At 51.8% G+C, this 23154-nt stretch overlaps 2 protein-coding genes and 1 pseudogene across 2 annotated transcripts in view; 1 reads left to right on the top strand and 2 right to left on the bottom strand.

Annotated features, from left to right (window-relative positions):
• SHANK1 (SH3 and multiple ankyrin repeat domains 1) overlaps nucleotides 1-2240 on the top strand; it is a 48072-nt gene extending 45832 nt beyond the window's left edge. Inside the window, exon 23 of the mRNA XM_065926545.1 lies at nucleotides 1471-2240. Coding sequence (XP_065782617.1) covers nucleotides 1471-2188 — 718 coding nt within the window. The 3' untranslated portion in view covers nucleotides 2189-2240. The remainder of the gene's footprint in view (nucleotides 1-1470) is intronic.
• A 2147-nt stretch (nucleotides 2241-4387) lies between these two features.
• Nucleotides 4388-16015, bottom strand: C2H19orf81 (chromosome 2 C19orf81 homolog). Its single transcript, XM_065926631.1, has 5 exons — nucleotides 15949-16015; nucleotides 8091-8163; nucleotides 7867-7987; nucleotides 6338-6477; nucleotides 4388-5082 (listed from the first exon to the last, which is right to left on the bottom strand). The coding sequence occupies exons 1-5, from the start codon at nucleotides 16013-16015 to the stop codon at nucleotides 4887-4889; spliced, it is 597 nt and encodes a 198-aa protein (XP_065782703.1). The 3' UTR covers nucleotides 4388-4886.
• On the bottom strand, nucleotides 8901-9416 carry LOC136161628 (ubiquitin-like protein FUBI pseudogene; annotated as a pseudogene).
• Nucleotides 16016-23154: the final 7139 nt, after the last annotated feature.

Below are 23154 nucleotides of genomic sequence, written 5' to 3'. Positions count from 1 at the left end.
CTAACTGGGTGACCTTCGGCAAAGGAATCTACCTCTCTGTAGAAGGAGGAAGATGTAGAACTCACCTAAAAGGGTTTTTGAGGCCAATTGTTGTACCATGAGATGGAGGAGGGGAGGGGGTCTCTTAAAAGGCCATCAAGTATAGATGGAGGAATCCGGAAAGATGCAGGGAACTTTTCCAAAGAAGCTAGCTAGTTGGAATCAGCTCAAAGTTCGAGCCCTTCTAATCTTAGGGAAAGTATAGAGTCACATTCCTGACTCAGACAGAGCGAGTGGAGGGAGGTTTTTTAACCCTCTTGTCCTTCTTCAGAGCTTACTTTAATTCTGCTTGAGGGTTTGATATCCTTACAGCGATATTCTAAGGTGGTTTTTAAGGTCTTAGAGGTCTTTGAGATCTTAAGGCATCTCACTGATTACGGAGGAAAGGATGCTTAACTTAGTTGACCCATCCACCAATGATTGACTTGCCATCTATTCTGTTACTGGATGCCCTTTCAGGGGGAGAGGGAGGGACCCCGCAATGGACAAAACAAGCACAGCACATCCCTTATAGAGCTCACAGCCTGACAAGCAGAGGTGGAGGTCAGACAGTAAACAAAGTCACTGCCATCATCCTAGGGGAAAAAAATGCAGTAATGGGATGGTTGGGAGAGGTGTCTCAAATAACAGGCAAGCTGAACAGAGACTGGAGGAGGAAAAGAGCAAACTATGGCTCCTCGAGGGAAAAGAGCGCTAAGCTGAGGGAACCGTTCAAAGGCCCTGAGGCAGGGACTGTTGTGGAGGGAGCTAAAGGGATGAGGGGAACCCTTTTCTCCCCTCGTTTCTTCTCTCTTTCATTGCCCTCTCCTCATCTCTCTCTCTCTCTCTGTCCCCTGTCCCCTTCCATCTCTCTCCCCTGAATGCTCCCCCTCTTTTTTTGTTCCTCTCTCACCGTCTCCCTGTCTTCCACTCTGCTGTGACTTGGCCATAACCCGGAAGGCAGTATAGGGTAGTGGTTAAGAGCTCAGACTTTGGTGCCATATAACTGGGCTCTGCCACTTCCTGGCTGTGTGTCCTTAGGCAAGTTACTTAACCTCTCTGTGCTGCTGATAATAATAGTAACCTGCATCAGGGCTGTCACGGGGATTCCATTGAGATGCGATCTGTAAAAGCACTTAGAACAATGCCTGGCACACGTGAGCATCAGTAAGTGGTGGCGATTATTATTATTATCACTTAATGTCTCTTTTTCTTTCATCTCTCTCGACTGTCGCCCTCTTCCCTGTCCTCTCACTTTTCTCTCCCTTCATTTTCTGTCCTGACATCCATCTTACCCCCTCGCTCGCTCCTCCCATCTTTTCCCATCTCTCTACCCCCCGCCCTGGTCTCTCTTCCTCTCTCCCTGTATCTTGACCTCTGCCTCTTTCTCACACCGCCCCTGCCCCCCACCCCACCCCTCTCTTCCACCCCCGCCCCCTTATCACATTCCAGACTCTCCGAAGACTCCCAGTCCTCGCTCCTCTCCAAACCTGTGAGCAGCCTGTTTCAGAACTGGTCCAAACCACCTCTGCCGCCACTCCCCACGGGAACCGCGGTGTCCCCTTCAGCCGCTGCAGCCCCGGGGGCCACCTCCCCATCGGCTTCCTCCTCCTCCACGTCCGCCCGCCACCTCCAGGGCGTGGAGTTCGAGATGCGCCCACCTTTGCTCCGCCGGGCCCCCAGCCCCTCACTGCTGCCCGCCTCGGAGCACAAGGTCAGCCCTGCGCCCCGGCCCTCGTCCCTCCCCATCCTGCCTTCCGGACCCCTCTACCCGGGCCTCTTTGACATCCGTGGCTCCCCCACCGGAGGGGCAGGAGGCTCGGCCGACCCCTTCGCCCCCGTCTTTGTGGCGCCCCACCCCGGGATGTCCGGGGGTCTCGGCGGGGCCTTGTCAGGGGCATCCCGCTCCCTCTCACCGACCCGCCTGCTTTCCCTGCCCCCGGACAAGCCGTTCGGCGCTAAACCTCTGGGCTTCTGGACCAAGTTCGATGTGGCTGACTGGCTAGAGTGGCTGGGCTTGGCCGAACACCGAGCCCGGTTCCTGGACCACGAGATCGATGGCTCCCACCTGCCCGCCTTGACCAAGGAGGACTACGTCGATTTGGGGGTGACCAGGGTGGGACACCGCATGAACATCGACCGGGCTCTCAAGTTTTTCCTGGAGAGGTGATGGCTGGCCTGGACGGACCAGCCCGTCCACAGAACCCTTGAGCCAGCTGGCCTCTTGACCTCTGACCGCCCCCCCCCCCCAACCCAACCGTCCTTCTCTCCCCGGGCCAGGGACTCTTAGAACTGCGCCCTGACCCTTTTCTCCCAAGGCCGGAGGTCACCAGGTGGCCTGACCCCGGCCAGACATTTGCACCTCACAGGAGGGGGCAGCTGACACGAGACTGTGTGTGTGTGTGAAGGGGTGGGGGGAGCGGAGGGGGGCTGGAGGAAATCACAGAGGGGGATGGAGAAGGAGGGAAGGGTCGATTCTGGGGAGCGGGGGACAGACAGAGCCATAGAGGGTCAGCCCTGAGCCTGACCGGTTGGGGGTCGTCCCCCAGGCCGCAGAGGAAGGGGACGCCCTCAGATTCCACCATCTGCCGCCCCTCTAACCACCCTTCCCCCCCTCTCCATGCCCCTGGCTCTCCCCACCCTCCCCTCTCCCCAGCACACACAGCAGCCCCCCCCCCCCCAGGCTCTTGCACGCTCCTTTGCACGCCTGCTCACCTTTCTCCCCTCCCTGGGCTACAATTTTGCACAAATGCGCCCTCTGGCTGTCTAGCGCGCTCCGCCTTGGCTTCCTCCGCCTGCCTTTGCTTCCGGCTCACGCTCGGCTCCCCTGGCACACCACGGCGTCTGTCTCCCCCACGCTCCACACCCCCCTGGTCTCAGACTCTTCCCACGGGCGCCCTCCTCCCCCCCACCCCTCTCTCCTGAAGAATCTCTGGGCCCTTGCTGCAGACACACTTGGGACACCCTTTCCCTCACCCTCTCTCAGACTGTGCGCCTTCCCCTAAACTCGCGCCTCCGTTCTCCTGAAGCACCCTCTCCCCTTAATCCTACACCCCCACCTTCTCACTCTGCCCACCTCTCCGTCTCAGTGACACTCCCACGCCCCCTCCTTGCCCCTCCCCCTCTGTTGCTTGCACCCTCGCCTCCCAGGAACCGTATCTTCTCCTCTTTGCCAGGCTTCCCCATTCCCTCGCCCCGTCGTTTCCCAGATCCTTGTCCATCTCCACTGTCAACTCTTTGATAAAGCTTCTTGCACGCCCGCTCTTGCACACGCATCCTCCCCAGCACTTCTCTGCTCTCTCGAAGCCGCCGTTTCGCCCTTAACCAGGCTCTTGCACCCCGCAGCCCTGCCTTGCCCGCTCATGCTTGAATTGCTCCTTGTTCTTGGGTAACTTTTTCCATCTCTCTTGGAGAACTCTGCAGCCTCTTTCTTTTTGCACACTCATCTCATTCCACACGCTCTTGGGACTGTATTATTGTTTCTTTTCCTGGCACTTTTTTTTCTGCCCCCAAAGATCAGCTCTTATGATCATTCGCACTCTGCCTATTCTCTTAGCTCTGTACACTCTTTTTCTGGCAAGAGAAGATTCTCTGCACTCTCAGTTCTTGCCCACCTTGCTTCCTCGCTTCCTCCTCTCCCTGCCCCAGTCTTTGCTCTCTCAGCTCCTCCCTCCTCCGACTTCCGGTCCATCCATTTTGCACGACGACACCGCCTCCCCTCCCCCTTCTCCTAAACTCCGTCTCTCCCAGAAACTCCCTCCAGCATGGCTGTTCCTTCCTGCACGCTTCCCTGTCCCTCTATTCCTAGGGCTTGGAAATTCTAAGCCACCCCCTTCCCCTGGAAAGCCCCCTCCCCTACTGTGGGCAAAGCGGGGGAGGGCATCGCCCCTGGTCCCCCCCATGTTCAGCTGCCAAAGAAGGGAGCTCCCCCTCCTTCCCCCAAGCCCATTCCCCCTCTGCTGCCCCCTACCCCCGAGGGGGGGGCGCTCCGTCCTTGGGGGGAGGGTGCTTGCAGCCCTCTCCCCTTACCACGTCAGGGATCTGCGGGGAACCTTGTGGGAGGGTCGTGGGAGGGGGGAGGGGTGGCAAGGAGGGGGGCGGAGGTCGCGCTGGGCCCCTACCCGCCCCCTCCCCCTTGTCGGATGCCCCCCGTCCGCAGGGGGCCTGCGCGGCGCTCGTCTATCAAGGGCTTGTTCATTCTGGATGGGTGCCGCGGGGTTGGGGAGGGTGTGGGGGGTGGGGAGGGGGGTAGGAGAGGTTGGGCTGGGGAGGGGGAAGGTACTGGATGGGGGGCAGCGCGGGGCGGAGAGAAGAGACAAAGCAAAAAGAGGAACAATAACAAAAGAAAATACACACACACAAAAAACCTAGAACACACACACAAAAAAATCCAGAAAAAAACCTGAAATAAAGCCCGAGAATTGTCTTCCAAGGGGGGGTGGGAGGAGGAAGAGGAGAGGGGCGGATGAGGACGTCTGGTTCTCGCTGGGACAGGGATCGCACGCGTTCAAATCCACGGCGCCCGGGTCTTCCCTCTCGCGGGCCTCGGAATTCACCCCTCAAGGGATTGCGACCCAGGCGTCCATTCGCAGGGACTGGGGGAAGACTAGGGAGGCGGAATTATACCATGGGGGTTCGTCCCTACCCCCCATCACCACCCTCCCCCTGACTCCCCACCAAGATTTTGCAGAGAGAAATGGCTTTTGTACCAGGTCATTCTTTATAATTAAACTCACAGTATCCACCCCCTCGAGCCGACCCCGCCTCCTTCCTGGGGAGGCAACTCCCCTTTTCCTCTGAGGTTGCGGGTGGGTATCCCGAGCCAGCGGGGCAGTGCGCAGGCGCAGCCGGGGCCCGCCCCCCAAATGTCAGTCTTCTTCGGTCGGCTCCGCCCCCAGAGCCTCGAGCATGCGCCTTCGGACCAGGGCGCGGCGCAGGTGCAGGCGGTAATCGCTCAGCAGCAGTTCGTCGTGGCGCACGAGAGGGTGCAGGTTCCCGCGGAGTCGAAGCCCCGAGCGCAGCAGGCGCGAGCGAGTCTGGAAGTCCGTGACCATGATGAGCCACCTGCGAGGGGACAAGGCCAGGAGAGGAGCGGGGCGGAGACGGAGGGGGAATCGCTGGAGGCCCCAGCCCCGCCTCTGGTTGTTGGAGCAGTCCTTGCCTGATCCCTGAGTTCGTTTACCGACTCGTCCCTCAACCCGTCGCTGCGTCCCTAAACTCGCCAGCCCTGCACTCTCGTCGGGGTCAGTCTGTTCTTCGACCCTCACAGGGGTCAGTCTAGGCTCTGTCTTCCCTCAGCCTGGTTCTGTCGAGGCTCCATATTTCTAAACCGCCACTGCACTGGCCGCCCCGCCCCTCCAGCGCTGCTCTCAGGCCTGGTCCCGCCCGCCACCAGACAGTCTAGAGTCACGGGATCACTCTGACCCCGCCCCTGCAAGGTGCTCAGGCTCATAGGTGCTGTTCCGACTCCACACCTCGGTCTTGCGCACCCCCGTCACCACCTGGGTTACTGAAAGTCTGGCTCCTCTCTCCAGATCCCGCCTTCTTTTCCGATCTCACCTGGCCCTGCTCCCCCACCGCACCCACTCTCGGCTTCGCCCCGTCTAGGCTTCCGTGTGGGTGCGTACAAAGTCGTTTCAGTCGTGTCCGACTCTGCTCCCTTATGGACCGTAGCCCATCAGGTTCCTCTAGCCTGACAGGCTCGTCTGTCCATGGGGTTATCCAAGCAAGAATACTGGAGTGCGTTGCCATGCCCTCCAACGGACCTTCCCCACCCAGGGATGGAACCCGTGTCTCTTACGTCTCCTGCATTGGCAGGCAGGTTCTTTACCGCTAGCGCCGCCTTTCAGCCAGGTAGAGGTCCTTCTATCTATCACAACCTTCTCTGGGCGCTCCAGGCCCCGCCCCCTCACTGTCTGTCTCCTCCCCGCCCTGACTCCCGACCACGCCCACCCAAGGTCTCCGCTCCGCCCCGCCTCTCCCAGCCCTCACTCCCGGCCCCGCCTCCTAACTGTCTGTCCCCGCCCCGCCCCGCCCCTCGCTGCTCTTCCTGTTGGCCTGCACCTCCTCCTGGGCACGCCCAGCCAAGGTCTCCGCCCCCCTTCGCCCTCACTCCCGGCCCCGCCCCCTCACAGTCTGTCCCTTCCCCGCCCCGCCCCTCGCTGCGCTTCCTGTTGGCCCGCACCGCCCGTTAGCTCCCGGCCACGCCCATCCGAAGTCCCCGCCTCGCCTTTCTCCGCCCTCACTCTCGGCTCCGCCCCCTCATTCTGTTCACGGCGGGCCTACAACTCCAAGCCCTTCAGCCTCGCCAAGGACTCACCGGTCCCGGCGCCCAGCAGTCCCACAGATGACGTTCATGTTCTCAAAGCGGATGCTGCTCACGCGCCCACTCTCCATGGCCCCGGGGAACTCGGCTTCCAGGGCCTCCAGCACCTCCACGTGGGTAAGGTCCTCTTCAGGCTGGGGATGTCGGCAACACCCGAGTTAAGTCCAGGTGCAAAAGTTCCCACCCTAGACCCCACCTGCAGAATCTGCCAGAGCGAGGAGGATAGGAATCTTTCAGGTAGGAAGGCATCTGCTGCCATTCTAGGTCATTCTCAGTGGGAAAAAAAAATCAATCCTCACCAAGCCGATTTGCCAAGTCAATGAACAGTCGGCTGAATGATTCACCAGTTGGCCAACTTTGCCCATCTATTGAAAACTTTTCCAGCAGCCTGCGTTGGATGGTGAGGTTTTGGCAGCCCTTGAAGATTTCCACAAGGATTTAAGCCCTACATTTTTCCTTTTATAGTCATATTAGCATTTTAAGGACTGTTCCTTTGTCAATAAATAAGGATGGTAGGGAAGGGGTTGACATCTTGTCAATCTATTTAACGGAGGAGGAAATGGCAACCCACTCCAGTATTCTTGCCTAGAGAAACCTGTGGACAGAGGAGCCTGGTGGGCTGCTGTCCATAGGGTCGCATGGAGTTGGACACAACTGAAGCGACTTAGCATGCATGCATGCATTGGAGAAGGAAATGGCAACCCACTCCAGTATTCTTGCCTGGAGAATCCCAGGGACGGAGGAGCCTGGTGGGCTGCTGTCTATGGGGTCTCACAGAGTCGAACACGACTGAAGTTGACTTAGCAGCAGCAACAGCAGCAGCAATCTATTTAACATTCAGAAAACATACTGATCGCTAACCACGTTTCAGTCTCAGATAACAGTGTGGAGGGTGATACCATATGTCATATATAAAATTGCCGAGAAGCTACAATGAAATCAAGAAATCAGTCACCTCCATATACACCTCCAAGCCTTGGGTGTATATGTTGAGCGGAGATGGGGATGGGGGTTATCGCATGTAAAAAGACACAGAGAAGCAATGGAGTGTGGATTAGCCTTATCAACAAGAACGGTGATCACTTTGCCTTGGGGTAAAGTGACACAGATCAGCTGAGGGAACATTCTGAGGCTTGTGCCTGGCAAGCCTCATTTAATTCTCAAATTAAAGGGTGAGACCTTAATAAATACCTCCACTGAAGCAGGAATGGCCACAGAAGCCATACATGGTGTAACCACTTCACTGAATCTGTCAAACACCTGAACCTTTTTAAAATGAGTTTTTGCACTATCTGTCCATTTTACAGAATTTCCTAGTAGACGGATTAGCAGGATTCCCACGTCCTCTGTCTCCCTTCTCTCCGCTTCTTTCAACGATGGCCCCTTTGACAAATTCACAGTTTATTTTCAACCACTTATCCCGGTGCCAGGCCCTCAGCTGCTAAGCTGCAGATCTTGGATTCAAATCCTGTCCACCGCTCCAGCAGGGACCTAGGGTCACGGGCTGAGGGAGGGCCACTCACCAAGGTCTCCATGCACAGACAGAGCGGCTGAGCGGCAGGCGGCATGGAGAACTTGCGGATACATGGGAGCTCTTGGTCCAGCGCCTCGTATTCTGCAATGACCTGACGCAGATACTGTTTCCTGGGAACACAGCCAGCGGGCAGGGCCCTCCCAAGGTCAGGGGTCAGTGCCCTGATGCTCAGAGGAGCTGAGGTCAGAAATCATGGGGCCAGGGACCACTCACGAGGATTTGACAGGTCTGCCCAGGCTCCGCGCCTGCGTCTCCTCTGGGTTCTCTTGGTCCACAAGGAGCACTCCTGGGGATGGAAAACCCAAGTACATCGGTTGCCCTGAGCACTCCTCACACCTTATTCTGCTTAAATGGCATCACCAAGTGACTGCCCATGCCACTCCCGGGATAGCTCCTCTGCCAGTTATTTGGCTGTTTTGTCTCAACCCCAAATTCCACCCTACCCCACCCAGCTGTGGGATACCCCAGAGCTGGGACTCACTACTAACCCCATTTCCCTTCCAACTTTTGGGGTCCCCTTAGACTCTGCCTAAAGGGGGCACAAGAGGGAGACTGCAAGGCAGGAGGACAAGGAAGGGACCTGTCCCTTTCCGCCTCCTGTTCAGTCACCCCAGCCAGGCTCCTTCAGCACAGCAGCGTTTGAATCTGGTCTGTGGTTTCTCCAGCACCCTCAGAACTGCCCTCCTGATTGGAGCTCAATAACGTCTCTCAAATCTGAGCTCTTCTACATAACCCCTTCGTCAGCTGATTGATCTCTCTTATGGCCAACTGCTAGTTGTCCCACATAATCCATTTCCTCTTTCTCTTTGCGACCCTATGGACTGTAGCCCACCAGGCTCCTCTCCCCATGGAATTCTCCAGGCAAGAATACTGGAGTGGGTTGCCAGGCCCTCTGCCAGGGGATCTTTGCAACCAAGGGATCAAACCCACGTCTCATGTCTCCTGCATTGGCAGCCAGGTTCTTTTCTTGTTGTTGTTGTTTTGTTTTTTTGTTTGTTTGTTTTTTTTGGGGGGGGGGGAGTTAAGTGGCTTTATTAGAGAAAGCCAAGACTACAGAGGACTTAGGAGTTAGCATTAGGGCCCTTCTCCCTGCCAAAGGTGGGCACAAGATTGACAAAGCGCCGGTTGTACTGCATACGCCTCTTGGCCCTGCCCGTCGTCTTCTTCTTCTCTTGCTTGGCCACCTTGGGAGTCTGACCTCTCACTTTCCCAGCACGGGCCAGGGAACCATGAACTTTACCTCCAAGCATGCGGCCGGCTACTTCCAGAGTGCTCAGAGCCTCCACGCCATACTGGCCCAGAGTGGCCTCATCCTCTAGGGGCGTGCCAGCCAGGAGCAGGACTTGATCTTCTGGAGCGATGCCCTCCAGCGAAGCTACATGAGCCTTGATCTGGGCGACCGTCTCCTGGCCGGTCACCTCGAGAGTGTGTAGCTCCTGGGCGCGGACAAAGAGCTGCATGTTGGCGACTAGATCGCGGACAACGCTACCGCTACCGCGAAGATGGAGTCGAGAAAGAGGAAGGAGCGAGGGCGCGCACGCCCTCTCCGCCTGCTGCGTGTCACGTCACTGGGCAGCCAGGTTCTTTACCACTAGTGCCGCCTGGGAAGCCCCATGTCTTCTCTGGCAACATTTTATTCAGTCGTTGATGTGTTACCATCTCCTTCATTACAGTTCAGTAGACTGTGTGGTGCACTGTAAGTGTTTTCTCTCTCTCAGCAGGCACTAGTTTTCATGGTGTGGGTACGCCCACCCTGCCCAATGTCATGGTACCCATGGTTTTAACAGGGCTTCCCTGGTGGCTCAGCTGGTAAAGAATCCGCCTGCAATGCGGGAGACCTGGGTTTGATCCCTGGGTTGGGAAGACCTCCTGGAGAAGGGAAAGGCTACCTACTCCAGTATTCTGGCCTAGAGAATTTCATGGACTGTATAGTCCCTGGAATCACGAAGAGTCAGACATCACTGAGCGACTTTCACTCATGGTTTTAACAACCAGCTTACAAACGTCATCACTCAGCTCTTGTGAGCTGGGACAGGCTGTCTCCAGCACACGGCTATGTCCCAGCTCTACTCCTGGCAGCCTTTAGCTTCAGGGTGTCAGGACGGCTCGGCTTGTACCTCAGTAAGCCCCCTTCTCTAGTCCCGGTCCTCCCACCTCCATCTGTTTTAGCAGGGCAACTGGGGTGATCTTTTCCTCTCAGAAGCTCATAAATTTCCAGAGGCTTTCTCTTGCCTTCAGGATAAAGTCCTCCCCTGCTTTGGGGACTCATCCCTCAATGTGTGGTCTGGGGGAGCCTCTCAGGGTCCCCTCCAGACCTATGGGATGAGAATCTGCATTTTAAACAGATCCCCTTTGAGAACCACCTGCCCTGCATCACGTATGGTCCCTCTGCTGACCTCTCTGTGTTTCTGTCCGGCCATCCTGGCCTGCCTTCCCTCCTTCCAAAGCAGTCATCTCCTTCTCAAGTCTGTCCACTTAACAATAACTACATGCTTACAGTCACTTTTATAAAGCCAAACACCTTTTAAAGTTCTTTCCATTGAATCCTCACAACAACTTCTGAGGTAGTGTAGTTTAACACTAAACTAGAGACAATGTATCAGTTCAGTTCAGTTCAGTCACTCAGTCCTGTCTGACTCTATGATCCCATGGACTGCAGCACGGCCAGGCTTCCCTGTCCATCATCAACTCCCAGAGCTTGCTTAAACTCATGTCCATAGAGTCAGTGACGCCATCTAAGCATCTCATCCTGTCATCCCCTTCTCCTCCTGCCTTCAATCATTCCCAGCATCAGGGTCTTTTCAAATGAGTCAGTTCTTTGCATTAGGATGCATAATGAACCCAAATGTTCCAATACCTAGCTTCAATCAATATCAATATTTTGCCAATCTTGTCCCATCTAGGCACTTCCTCACCACACACAGAAGCACAGAGAAGTTAAGTGATTTTCCCAAGGTCACACAGCCCAAGCGATAGAATCATGATAAAAATCAAGCCATCTGGATCCAGAACATGTTCTCAGTCCTCCAGTCCACTGCTTCTCATCCCACTATTGTCTAGACAACAGCTTCCTAACTTCTCAATCTCTTTCTCTCTCTCTCTCCTTCATTCATCCCATTAGAATAGCATTTTTTGCTACCATTTCTTGGTTTATTTTATAATTATAATTATATTTATAACTTTTATAATAATTTTATTTAATTATAAGTTTAATTTAATATTTAATTATATATTTAATTTAAGGATTATAATTTTATAATAATTAGGTATAATTTTATTTATTTATTTTCAGCTGTGCTGTCTTTTCATTGCTACATGGGTTTTTCTCTAGTTGCAGAGAGTGCGGGCTACTTCCTAGTTGTGGTGTGCAGGCTTCTCACTGCAGTGGCTTTTCTTGTTGTGAAGCATGGGCTCTAGGCATGCAGGCTTCAATAGCTGCAGCACACAGCCTCAGTAGTTGTGGCCCACAGGCTTAGTTGTCCCAGGGCATGTGGGATCTTCCCATGGGATCCCCCATGGGGATCAAACCCATGACTTTTGCATTGGATTCTTTACCATTGAGCCATTAGGGAAGCCTCAGAATAGCATTTTGAAATGTAGATCCGACCACATCACCACCACCACTTTCCTCAAGACCCTCCCAGGACTTCTCGTTGTCTTTGGGATAAATTAAGACCAAGACCACATAGGACCAAACCCTGCTGATGTCTCAACCCTGATCAGACACCATCGACCTCCTCACTTGCTGCATTCCAGAAACATCATGCTTCTGTGACTTGAACTCTCCATGCCCCCCCTCCTGCCACAGGACCTTGATACATGCTGTAAATCCACATGGAGCTCTCTTCCCCCTCACTTAGCTCATCACGTCTCCTTGAGCATGTGAAGAGTTCCTGTCTTGAATGCATAGCACGATGCAGTGGCTGTCATCACAGCTGCATTTTTACATTTATTTCTATGCGTCTCTAATTATAATGTGAACAACATGAGGCCAGGGGCTTGTCTTCTGCTCTTGGCATCTAGCAAAGCACCAGGCACCTAGTTGTAAGAATTCATTGGATAAAGACTGAAGGGATATAATCATCAAATGCAATATATTGTCTTTGTTTGGATCTTAATTAAAACAAACCAACTGTGAAAAACGAATGTTCTTAATAATTAGGGAAATTCAAATATATACTAGATGAGATGATATTCAAGAAAAATTTATGAATTTTTGCTGGTTGTAATTAATGGCATGGTAGGTCTGTTTTCTAAAACTTGTTTGAAAATAAATTTGTCCTATAGAATGTCCCCCAAAAAAGTGTGTGTGGGGGTGCCTAGGGGCAACAAGATTAGCAAAATATTGATAGTTATTGAAGTTAGGTACTGGAATGTGTGGATTTATTAAACCTTTTCTATTTTTGTGAATGTTTGAATTTTTCCATAGTAGAGAAAAATCTTTTAAATTCCTATCACAGATAACTTAGAAATAAAATTATATGCCCTGGAAAAGTGTGTGAAATGACTTGGAAAATGACTCTAGCAACATCAAAGTGATATGTTTAAAATGTGAATAAAACTGTTTCTCATGAAATGTGGCATTAGAAATAAAGATTCCTAAATTACAACCATGATTTTAATATATTTGTTTCAATGTATATGCATAACTTAATAAAGGTATACATTTATAAATGAGTACTTATTGAATAATTGAGTAAACACAATACTTTCAAACATCAACAGACACCTCCAAGGCCTCCTGTGTGCCCTGAAGGATGATGCAGACAAAGATATTAATGAGACCTCCATCTTGCCCTCCAAGAGCTTTTGGTCTGGTGGGGAAAGCGGTCACTGTAAAGTGCAGTACTTGCTACAGTGGAGGTGTCACAAGGTGGACAGTCTGGGGGAAATCAAGGCAGGCTCCTTGGAGGAGGTGATGTCTACCATGAGACTTACAGGACACAAGAGGAGTTTGCCAAACAAAGAAATGGCAGAGACCCTCCTCATTTAAAAAAAAAAGAAGAAGAAGAAGAAGAAGAAAGAAAGAAATTGCAAAGAAAGGGATATTTTATGCAGAGGCATCACAGGGTGTGTGAGTGGGGCGCTAAGGTCTTTAAGCAAAAAAGAATATTCCCAGAATTCTCTTCTGTCCCAAAGCTAAGGAGTACTTATTGCAATTGTAGGTTATTAATTATTTGTGAGATGACGTGTGTCATGTCTACTTCCTTGCATGAGAACAGGTTGGGTCATTTCATTCATTACTACAGGCAAACCACTTGGGACCCACAGGCTTTCTAATGGCCTAAGCCAAAATTTGCAACCTGACAAGCTAAAAATGTTACTGGTTGCAAAATACCACAAAGAAAATAGAAAAACTGAAATGAACAAATATTGATCTACAAAATGGGCCAACTGGTCAACTCAATGCCACTCAACATAAAGCTTTGATGCTTTTGAACTGCTGGAGTTCTACTGGTGTTGGCAAAGACTCTTGAGAGTCCACTGAACTTCAAGGAGATCAAACCAATCAATCCTAAAGGAAATTAGTCCTGAATTATTCATTGGAACGACTGATGCAGAAGCTGAAGCTCCAATACTTTAGCCACCTGATATGAAGAACTGACTCACTGGAAAAGACCCTGATGCTGGGAAAGATTGAAGGCAGGAGGAGAAGGTGATGATAGAGGATGAGATGGTTGGATGGCATTACCAACTGAATAAACATGAATTTGAGCAAACTCCAGGCTATCATGAAGGATAGGGACACCTGGCATGCTGCAGTCCATGAGGTAGCAAAGAGTTGGACATGACTGAAGCGAATAGCACAGCAGGGAGAAAACTCTTGAGAGTCCCTTGGACTGCAAAGAAATCAAACCAGTCAATCCTAAAGGAAATCATCCCTGAATATTCACTGGAAGGACTGATGCTGAAGCTGAAACTCCAATACTTTGGCCACCTGATGTGAAGAACTAACAACTTGGAAAAGGCCCTGATGCTGGGAAACATTGAAAGAGAAGGGGATGACAGAGGATGAGATGGTTGAATGTCATCACCAACTCAATGGACGTGAGTTTGAGAAAGCTCTGGGAGTTGGTGATGGACAGGGAAGCCTGGCATGCTGCAGTCCATGGGGGTGCAAAGAGTCAGACATGACTGAGTAACTGAACTGAATTGATACAAAAAGTATACTTATCAGGTGGGTGCCTCAGTCTAGGTTAGAGATGATGTGGGGTGCAGGGTCTCCAAATGGAAGAGGTTTTCAAAGACACTAACAGAAACTGGAGGACAGAGAAACTGTCCATTTTGCCACTAGAGCGTTTACTGTGCCTAGCCTAGTAGGTGCTTACAGCCAACACTCAGAAAGGAGACCCCATCAATGATTTCTATCCTTGTTCCTCACTTGAGGAGTGTCCATTCCCCACCTATGGGAGAGATGGGGAGGGAACCAGGTGAGGCTCACCAATCCCCAGGATCCTCAGAAATATCTCATCCAGTGTAAACCAATGACTTTGACCCTTACTGCTCATTATAATTACCTGGCAAGCAGTCAAAAAGTATAGATGCTAGGGTCCCAGTCCTAGAGATCCTGGTTAATTGGGATCTGAAGTAGATTAGATATAAATCCTTTAAAAAACTTTCTCCCACCTGAGGCATAGACCCAATGACTAAAATAATCATAATAATTTCATTCTTTTTGCCAGGCATTGAAACAAGAGTGAATGGGTGCATAGTGCTGGCCAATGACATGTGAGGAGAGATTATTTGGAATTCTTAAGATTAAAAGCTTTGGATGTGATGCCTGGAACTTTGGCAGCCATTTGGTGACCATGAGGTTTGCAAACTGGTGTGCAAAAGGGATATATCCCAGACCAAAAAGCAGGGAAACAGAAATCGGCTTCTCAATAACATTCACTAAGCTGCTGATCCACCCAAACACAAACCCTGCTCCACCTATAGACTTCTTTTACAGCGAGATAATGTCTTTCCTATTCTTCATACTGGGCTTCCCACGTGGCTCAGCAGTAAAGAATCTGCCTGCCAAGCAGGAAACGTGGGTTTGATCCCTGGGTTGGGAAGATCCCCTGGAGAAGGAAACGGTAACCCACTCCAGTACCCTTGTCTGGGAAATCCTACATATAGAGGAGCCTGGCGGGCTACAGTTCATGGGGTCGCTAAGAGTCAGGCACAACTTAGCAACTGAACAACAGTTCTTTATACTGCATTAAGTCCAATTTTGTATTACCTGCTAGCCAAATGAATTGTCACCAAGATATTACTTTAGAAATGTTCACTGAGAAAATGAATGAATGAGCTGTGCTAAAGTAGAGCGGAAGTAGGCAGCCCTGGAAGATGAGCCTGACAACTGGCGCAGGTTACATAGGGCCTCAAACACTGAATTGAGGGGCTGGTGCCCTATCCTGGGAGGGATGGGGAACATGGAGAACTGCGAGCAAGGGAGAGACAGGGTTAGTGCTGGGTGTCATAAAGTTTTCTCTGGAGCTATGTAGGGGATGGGCAGGAGGGAAGAAACTGGAGGCCAGGGAGTTAGGTGGAGAAAGGGTCCATTGGAAGAGGACAAGCCCTGAGCTGGGGATGTGGGGACGGGACAGAGAGAATGAGAACGAAGACAGGGTTAGGGACTGATGTCAGTGGGAGGGAACGGGAGTCGGCAGAACAATGCCTGGGGTCTGGATTGGGTTGGTCGTAGGGTCATTCAAAGATGGAAAGCAGGGAGAAGGAGTAGCTTTGGAAGAAGATGCTGAGTCCCGTGGTGGAGACAAAAAGGGTGTGAGGGACCAGGGCAGCGGGTCTCTGGGGGCCCATGGCCTCCTGAAGAGTTGTTAATGCCCAGAGACTCATGGGAAATGTAGTTCCGGGTCCAGAACATTGGCCAGGGAACTGCAAAGGCTCACGGGAAATGGCGGTTTGAGGTCTTAAAGGGTACTGCCTAGTGGACACAAGAATTTGAGGGTAACTCTGTCTTTGGAAGGCCAGTAACTCACTCACGGCCACGCCGCAAGGCAGGCGGTGACATAAAGCTCGGATGAAGGCCCTCCACCCCCACGCCTGCGTACAGACGCACAGTTACCTGCGTCCCTGTGCATGCCGGGGTTGCCCATGGCGGAGGAGCACAGGGGCTCCACCTCCTGTTGCATCCTGGGAAGGCGGGTGAGGGTTGTCTCAGGAGGACGGGGAGAAGAGCTCTGACTGGGCCAAACGCCCCAGCTCTGTCTCCCCGCTGCTTCCTCCTTCTTGATCTTGAAGCCCCGGGGGAAAAATGTGGACGGCTGAGTCCACATAGGTATCTGGTTTCCTTTCATCTCTGGGACCCCCTGTGTGTCCCAGTTCCTTCTTTCCCAGCTTCCTTTTTCTTCCTCAACGTCTCCCGGCCTCCTCGAGCCTCTTTCCCCACCCCTGTCATTCGCACTATCTTCCTCATGTGCTCCCCACGTCTCTGTTCCCCTCCCTTCCTCCCTCTCCCCCCATTTCTTTATCCTGACTTCTCCTTGTCGCTCTCCCCATCCCTCCTCTACTCTTTCCCTCGTTTTCTCTGCCCTCTTTCTCCCCACATCTCTCCCCTTCCCTTGTTCCATCTCCCCAGTCTCCTCCATCAGTTTCCCCAACATCTCCCCAGCCCCCCAGCCCTCTCTGTCTTCATTGTTTTCTGGCTCTCTCTAACCCTGTCACCCCCTCTCTGTCTCCCTACCTCTCTCCCCATCTCTCCCAGCCCCCTTTTTCCCTCTTTCCCCATCTCTCTTCTCTCGTAGCTGCCTCTGTCCGGCCCCTTGTCCTCCCCCCCTCTGTCATCCCTTTTCTGTTCCCACTTGCCCTCCGCTCATCCCTGTCTCACGCAGGAACTGGGTAGATACAGGCGAGATTCAGACAGAAACTGAGTTCTAGATAGGGGAGGGAAAGGTGACCAGGGGCTGGTTGCCATGGTACCTCCAGTGGGTGGGGGAGGGGCTGGGAGTGAAGGAGTGTAGCCACAGAGGTGCCCACAGGGCATCTCTTCTCTGTCTGCCGAGCTCTCTGGGGAGAGGAGCCCAGACTTTCCCCCTTATTTTGTCTTTCTCAGTCTGTCTCTGTTACCTGTGTCTCAAGCCTTCTCTCCACTTCAGCTGATCATTGCCTTAACTGTCGGTTATTCCTTCTTGATAAGGATTGGTTCTCTGCTTTTTAGTAGTAGCACCTCGATTTTCTGAGTCACTAATGTTTGTGGTGTTGGAGAAGACTCTTGAGAGTCCCTTGGACTACAAGGAGATCAAACCAGCCAATCCTAAAGGAAATCAGTCCTGAATATTCAGGACTGATGCTGAAGCTGAAACTCTAGTACTTTGGCCACCTGATTCGAAGAACTGACTCATTTGAAAAGACCCTGATACTGGGAGAGATTGAAGGTGGGAGAGAGGAGGATGACAGAGAATGAGATGCATGGATGGCATCACCAACTCGATGGACATGACTTTGAGTAAGCTCTGGGAGTTGGTGATGGACAGGGAGGCCTGGCATGCTGCGGTTCATGGGGGCACAAAGAATTGGACACGACCGAGAGACTGAACTAAATTGAGCCTGAAACGCAATCTAGGATAGTCAACCTTGGACTTTTGCTAGATCCATTATACAAAAGGGTCTTTCTTTTTCCAGTGAGGTTAAGAGGCTGGTTGGAGCCTAGGTTTGAGCTGCTGGGGACCATCACATTGCCATATGGGGGGAGAGCCTACCTGAATGCAAAGACAACAGGAGGAAAGCAGAAACCAAAGATACAGACAGATCCCTGATGATGTTTGAGGCGCCTAGATCTAGCTTTGCCTGAAGCCCTCACTCACTCAATTAATTCCATGTTATTGCTTGGGTTATTTGAGTTTCTGTCATTGGTAATTACAACAGTCCAGACTTCAGTGGACTCATTTCCAGACCCACTTCCTTTGCGGTCCAGACTCCCTCTCAGCATCCTTTTGTCTTTTTCTCTCCCATCAGACTGTCCTTTACTTCTAGTTGCCAAGTTCATCCCTATAGGAGAGGAAACATTTTTCATTCTAATGGCCACAGGCACACCCAGCCTGCACAGCCCATCAGCCTCCAAACTCTATCCCCTCTGCTTCCTGACTCTGGTCTTTCTTCTCTTCATTCCCACAGCCCAATACCCACTCTGGTTTCAAGGTCCTTTCCTGCCTGGACCTTGCCCCCGCAGACTCCTCCTCCCTCACATCCTCCAGTCTCTTCCCCACAAGGTTTCAGAGGGGTCTTTTGGCACTCAGAGCTGACCCCTCCTCTGTACTCAGCCCTCCCATGGCTCCTCAGCACCTTGGACAACGTTTCAGTCAGGCGTTTGACAGATACATGATCGGGTCTAAGCTTCCTCTCTCACCTCGTACCTTCAAAACACTATTTAGCCACATTTTACTAATTACTTTATTTAATTAATCCCCCACTTCTGTCCCCACTCCCTACATGCTGCCTTTTCCCGGTGCCCAAATGCCCTCATCCTTTCAAAAGCAACTGAAGTGCCCCCTCCTCCAGGAAGCCTTCTCTGACTCCTCCTCCTATCTGTTGTGTTTTCTGTCTCCTTTCTCTGCACATTCTTTATCTGCTTCCCCACCGCCCCCCGCCCACCCCAGGCCTCTGAACACGGTGCACTCTGCCTGTCTTGCTCAGGGATTTGGGTCTTTGTCTGCCTCCCACTCCAGACCATCCCTGACTCCCCTCTGGTTCTCCAGCATCAGGGAAGTGTGGAACGTGACTGTTGACTGAATAAGTGAGTGACGATTCCCCTCTGTTACTGTGACCCGCACTCAGCAACCCCCAAGCCCACTGCCCTCTCCCTCTTGGTCCACATGACGTAACACAGAATGAAGAAGTGAGTATGGACTCTGGAGTCAAACAGACTAGCGTCAAATGCCATGTCAAGGCTGTGCAACCCTGGGCAAATGTCTTCTCCTCTTAGAGCCTTGGTTTCCTCCTCTCTTGCCAACAATGATGCCTTGAAGGGCTAATGGTGCTTAAATAAAGCAAAGCCCCCACATGTGAGCCAGACACAAAAGAGACACTCAGTTGAAGGTTGCCCCCTTTCCCAGTTCTTAGCTCAGCCTCAGGCTTTAGCTGCCTCTTCTGGGGCTCTTTCTTCTCTCTTTGGATGTCTCTCTCTCTGCATCTCTGGGTGTTTGTTTCTCTCTTCTTCCCTCTGGCATCTGGGTCTCTTAAATTCCCATCTCTCCATGTCTTCATTTTCCTCTGTGATTTGTTCTTCTTTTCTCCCTACCTGTCTGTCGCTGGAACCCTGCCCCATTCATCTCTCTCTATGCCTGACTTTGAATTGCTCTGTCACGTGTCTCTGACTTTCTTTATCTGCCTCCCATTCTCTGAGTCTCTGTACCTTTCTGCGTGTCCTTGTCTCTGTCTTTGTGTCTCTGTGTGTCTCCATCACTTTATTTGCCATCTCTGTTTCAATCTCTCTGCCTCCTTCCCTGTGTTTCTGCCTTAGCCCCACCTGCCTGCCACTGCCGCTCACCCCAACTCTCTAGGATCATCTCTGTCCCACTCCCTGGCCTGGCATGCAGCCCGGGACACAAATCCCTGAATCAGCATTTTCTTTCTATTTCAGAGTTTATGTCAGCGCCACAGCGGGGGTGGGGCTGCTTGTAGCTCTGCTCAGAGGGTTTGCCTTCCTGGACCCTTGTCCACACAGGCCCCAGCCAGCATGGTTTGTCTCTCTTCTCCGCGTTGGTTCTCCCACGGGAGCACCAGGAGAAATGGTGAGCCTGTGTTTACACACACTGCGCATGTCTCTGGGTGTGTGTGTCTGCATTGGTCTGCAGGCTCTTTGTGGGTCTGTGGGTACTTTGCAAACTCATCCGTCCATTCATGCATGCGTCTATCCATCCACCCACGCCATGATCCACTCATTTACCCACTCAGCTATCCATCCATTCATCCAACCATCCATTCATCCAACCATCCACCTATCCACTGATCCATCCATTCACCCATCCAACTCATAAATACACACATGCGAATGTGTGGGCTCAGTTGTGTCTGACTCTTTGCAACCCCATGAACTGTAGCCTGCCAGGCTCCTCTGTCCATGGAATTTTCCAGACAAGAATACTGGAGTACCAGGTTGCCATTTCCTACTCCAGGGGATATACCTCACCCAGGGATGGAACCTGCGTCTCTAGCGCCTCCTGCACTGGCAAACGGATCCTTTATCACTATGCTTGGAAAGTCCTTATACATACATACACTTCTCTGTTTATCCCTCCACTCATTCATTCATTCAGCCAGCCAGTGTTTATTGAGTGCCTACTGCATGTGAGGCACTGTGTCAGGCAGCAAGGACAGAGCACTAAACAAAAGGACTCCCCCCTGTGGAGCTTATGTGCTCACCAGCCCTCCTCCATGTGCCAAACTTCCTCCTCCCCAGGCTTTGCACAGATGGATTCCTCTCCCTGGAGGAGTCCTCTCCCCTCCCTCATCTTCACCTGGTTTATGCCAACTCAAATATCACTTGCTCAGAGAAGTCTTCTGTGACCTCCTTCTCAGACACAGCACCCTGGACTTTCTTTCATTAATGTTGATCCTCAGATGGGGTTATTTAATGACCGTCTGTCTCCACCACTAGACCATGAGCCTTTCCAAGGCTGGGATTTTTGTCTGCTTTCTTCCCAGTCAAATCCTTAGTGCCTAGAACAGTGCCTGGCGCTCAGTAGATGCTCAGTATCTGCCCAATAGCTGCGTGGATTGAATTGAATGGATGTCTCTCTCTGTCTCCTGCTTCCCTGTCCGGTGCTCTGCACTCTGCTACACCCCCAGTGGTGATAACAGGCAAGGTCCTCAAACTTCCTAGATGCAAACAATGTAGTGGCTGAAAGCTGGGAGTCTAGAGTCAGACCACGTGGCTTTGAATCAACTCTTGACACCTCCCAGCTGTGTGACCTTGGGCAGGGCACTTTCCCTCTCTGATCCTCAATTTCCTCACTTGTAAAATGACATTAAACAGTCCGTGAGCAGGGACTTTCTCCTGGTCATCCAGGGGTAAAGAATTCACTCTGTGATGTGGGTTGGATCCCTGGTCCAAGAACGAGGATCCCACGTGGTGCAGAGCTACGGTGCCCATATATCACAGCTAGAGAGTCCATGCACCGCATTGAAAGATCCCACATGCCAAAATAGATAAATAAACAAGCCAAGAAAAAAAAAAGACTCCATGAGCCAATGCATGTAATTACTAATTACGACAACAGTAAACATTAACCATTTTCTCTGAATCACTGGTGAATTTAATCCTGGTGAATAACCTAATGAGGTGGAATCTGGGTTTAAAAAATGATCACCCTCCCAATAAAAAAAAAATTGGGGAAAAAAGATTACCCTCACTTATAGATGGGGAAATGGAGGCACCAGGAATGTAAGTCATTCACCCAAGGCCACAAATGATAGGAGAGCAGAGCTGGGATTTGAACCCACGCTCCCCACTCCCAAAGTCACACACAGTCGATGCACTGCAACTGTTTCTTGATGCCTGAGGGCGTCTTTGGGAACACATCATGGGGGTCTGGCAAGCCCACCTGCGTACACAACTCTGCTTGTGTGCGTTGCTGCATGCTGCTGCGCATCTCTCCCTGCTTGTGGACCCTGGGTGGAGGTCTGGCTGTGAGAGTGCTATTTGGGGTGCTTGTACCTCCCTGCACACGTCTGCGGGTGCACCTCCTCCCATGCAGTATTTCTTGAGTGCAAATGTAGGTCCATCTGGGAGAAAGCAAGAAGCACTGAGGGTAGGATTTGGAGTGAACTCAAAAGGCAATTCTGGGGGATCCTGCAATATGATTTGTTGTTGTTCAGTAGCTCAATCATGTCCGACTCTTTGCGACCCCATGGACTGCAGCACGCCAGGGTTCCCTGTCCTTCACTATGTCCCAAAGTTTGCTCAAACTCATGTCCATTGAATCGGTGATGCCATCCAACCATCTCATCCTCTGTTGCCCCCTTCTTCTCCTGCCCTCAATCTTTCCCAGCATCAGGGTCTTTTCCAATGAGTCGGCTCTTCACATCAAGTGGCCAGAGTATTGCAGCTTCAGCGTTAGTCCTTCCAATAAATGTTCAGGGTTGATTTCTTTTAGGATTGACTGATTGGCTCTCCTTGCTGTCTGAGGGACTTGCAAGAGGCTTCTTCAGCACCACATTTCGAAAGCACCAATTCTTGGGCTCTCAACGTTCATTATGGTCCAGCTCTCACATCCGTACATGACTACTGGAAAAACTTTGGCTAGACGGACCTTTGTTGGCAAAGTGATGTCTCTGCTTTTTAATACACTGTCTAGGTTTGTCATAGATTTTCTTCCAAGGAGCAAGCATCTTTTAATCAGCAGTATGATGGTGGCTGCAAAATGTATACATAGGCACCAATTGGGGGAGGGAGTCGTCTAATTAAAGGGAGACGTGCCTCGGAGACATGTCTTAAAGTATTTGCAATTTTTCACTTAGATTATATTTATATGGGTGTCACTGGGAGGCAGGGGGCAGCACTGAGAAAGACTGGGATGGGCCCTCCAAGTCACCCCTGTGGGCTGCACCCAGACTCTAGGTAGTTCTGGACCTTCCTCAAGGGATTTCACCTCTGTGGGCCTCAGTTGTCTCCTCTGTGAAATGGGAATAACATAATTGCTCCCCACCTGATAGGGCCAAAGTGAAGATTAACTCAGAGAATGATTTCAAAGCATTTAACCCCGGTGCAATTGTCATTAATTGAGGCGTTGAAAAAATATTCACTAAGCACCTCATTGGTGCCTATTCTCTCTATATACTGACTGGTTTTTCAAAACTCTGGGTCCCTTAGGAAACGAGTCTTTTGTCTGTATTTTGGTGATGAGGAAACTGGAACTCAGAGCAAATAAGGCACGGTCACAAAGGTAGGAGCAGACCCAGGAAGAATTCGAGTCCAAGTCCTTGCTTCCACCTCCACACAGGGCTCTGACTCTGCCTCCCCTCCCAGCACCAGCCCTCAGAACCCCTCGGCTGGGAGGACGGGAAGTCCTGGGTCCTGCGGAAAAGCGGGGTGGGGAGTCGGGAGTCCTGCGTCCCCGAGGGAGGAGGGAGCAGGAGAGGTGGATTCCTGCATCTGAGAATGGAGGGGGTTGGGAGCTCGGTACCCGGGGTCCTTGGAGAAGCGATGACCAGGGTCTCTGACTTCTCTGTCTAGGAGAGGAGAGGCTGGGGGCCGGGGCCTTTGGATCCTGCGGCGGGGGGGGGGGGGGGGGGGGGGGGTGGGCGGAGGCTGGAGGAGAGGGTCCTGATCTCC

This window comes from Muntiacus reevesi, chromosome 2 (genome assembly GCF_963930625.1).
Source record: "Muntiacus reevesi chromosome 2, mMunRee1.1, whole genome shotgun sequence".
Classification (NCBI taxonomy): Eukaryota; Metazoa; Chordata; class Mammalia; order Artiodactyla; family Cervidae; genus Muntiacus; species Muntiacus reevesi.
Note: the sequence above shows the minus strand (reverse complement) of the source record. Positions and strands in the feature narration are given on the sequence as shown.

What these genes read in the sequence shown, in the direction of transcription:
- C2H19orf81 (XM_065926631.1), bottom strand. Translation starts at nt 16,015, where the DNA reads ATGCAACAGGAGGTGGAGCCCCTGTGCTCCTCCGCCATGGGCAACCCC. An exon ending in GTCTGTGCATGGAGACCTTG is followed by an intron (nt 6,478 to 7,866) that starts GTGAGTGGCCCT and finishes CGACATCCCCAG; the next exon opens with CCTGAAGAGGACCTTACCCA. An exon ending in ACTGCTGGGCGCCGGGACCG is followed by an intron (nt 5,083 to 6,337) that starts GTGAGTCCTTGG and finishes GTCCCCTCGCAG; the next exon opens with GTGGCTCATCATGGTCACGG.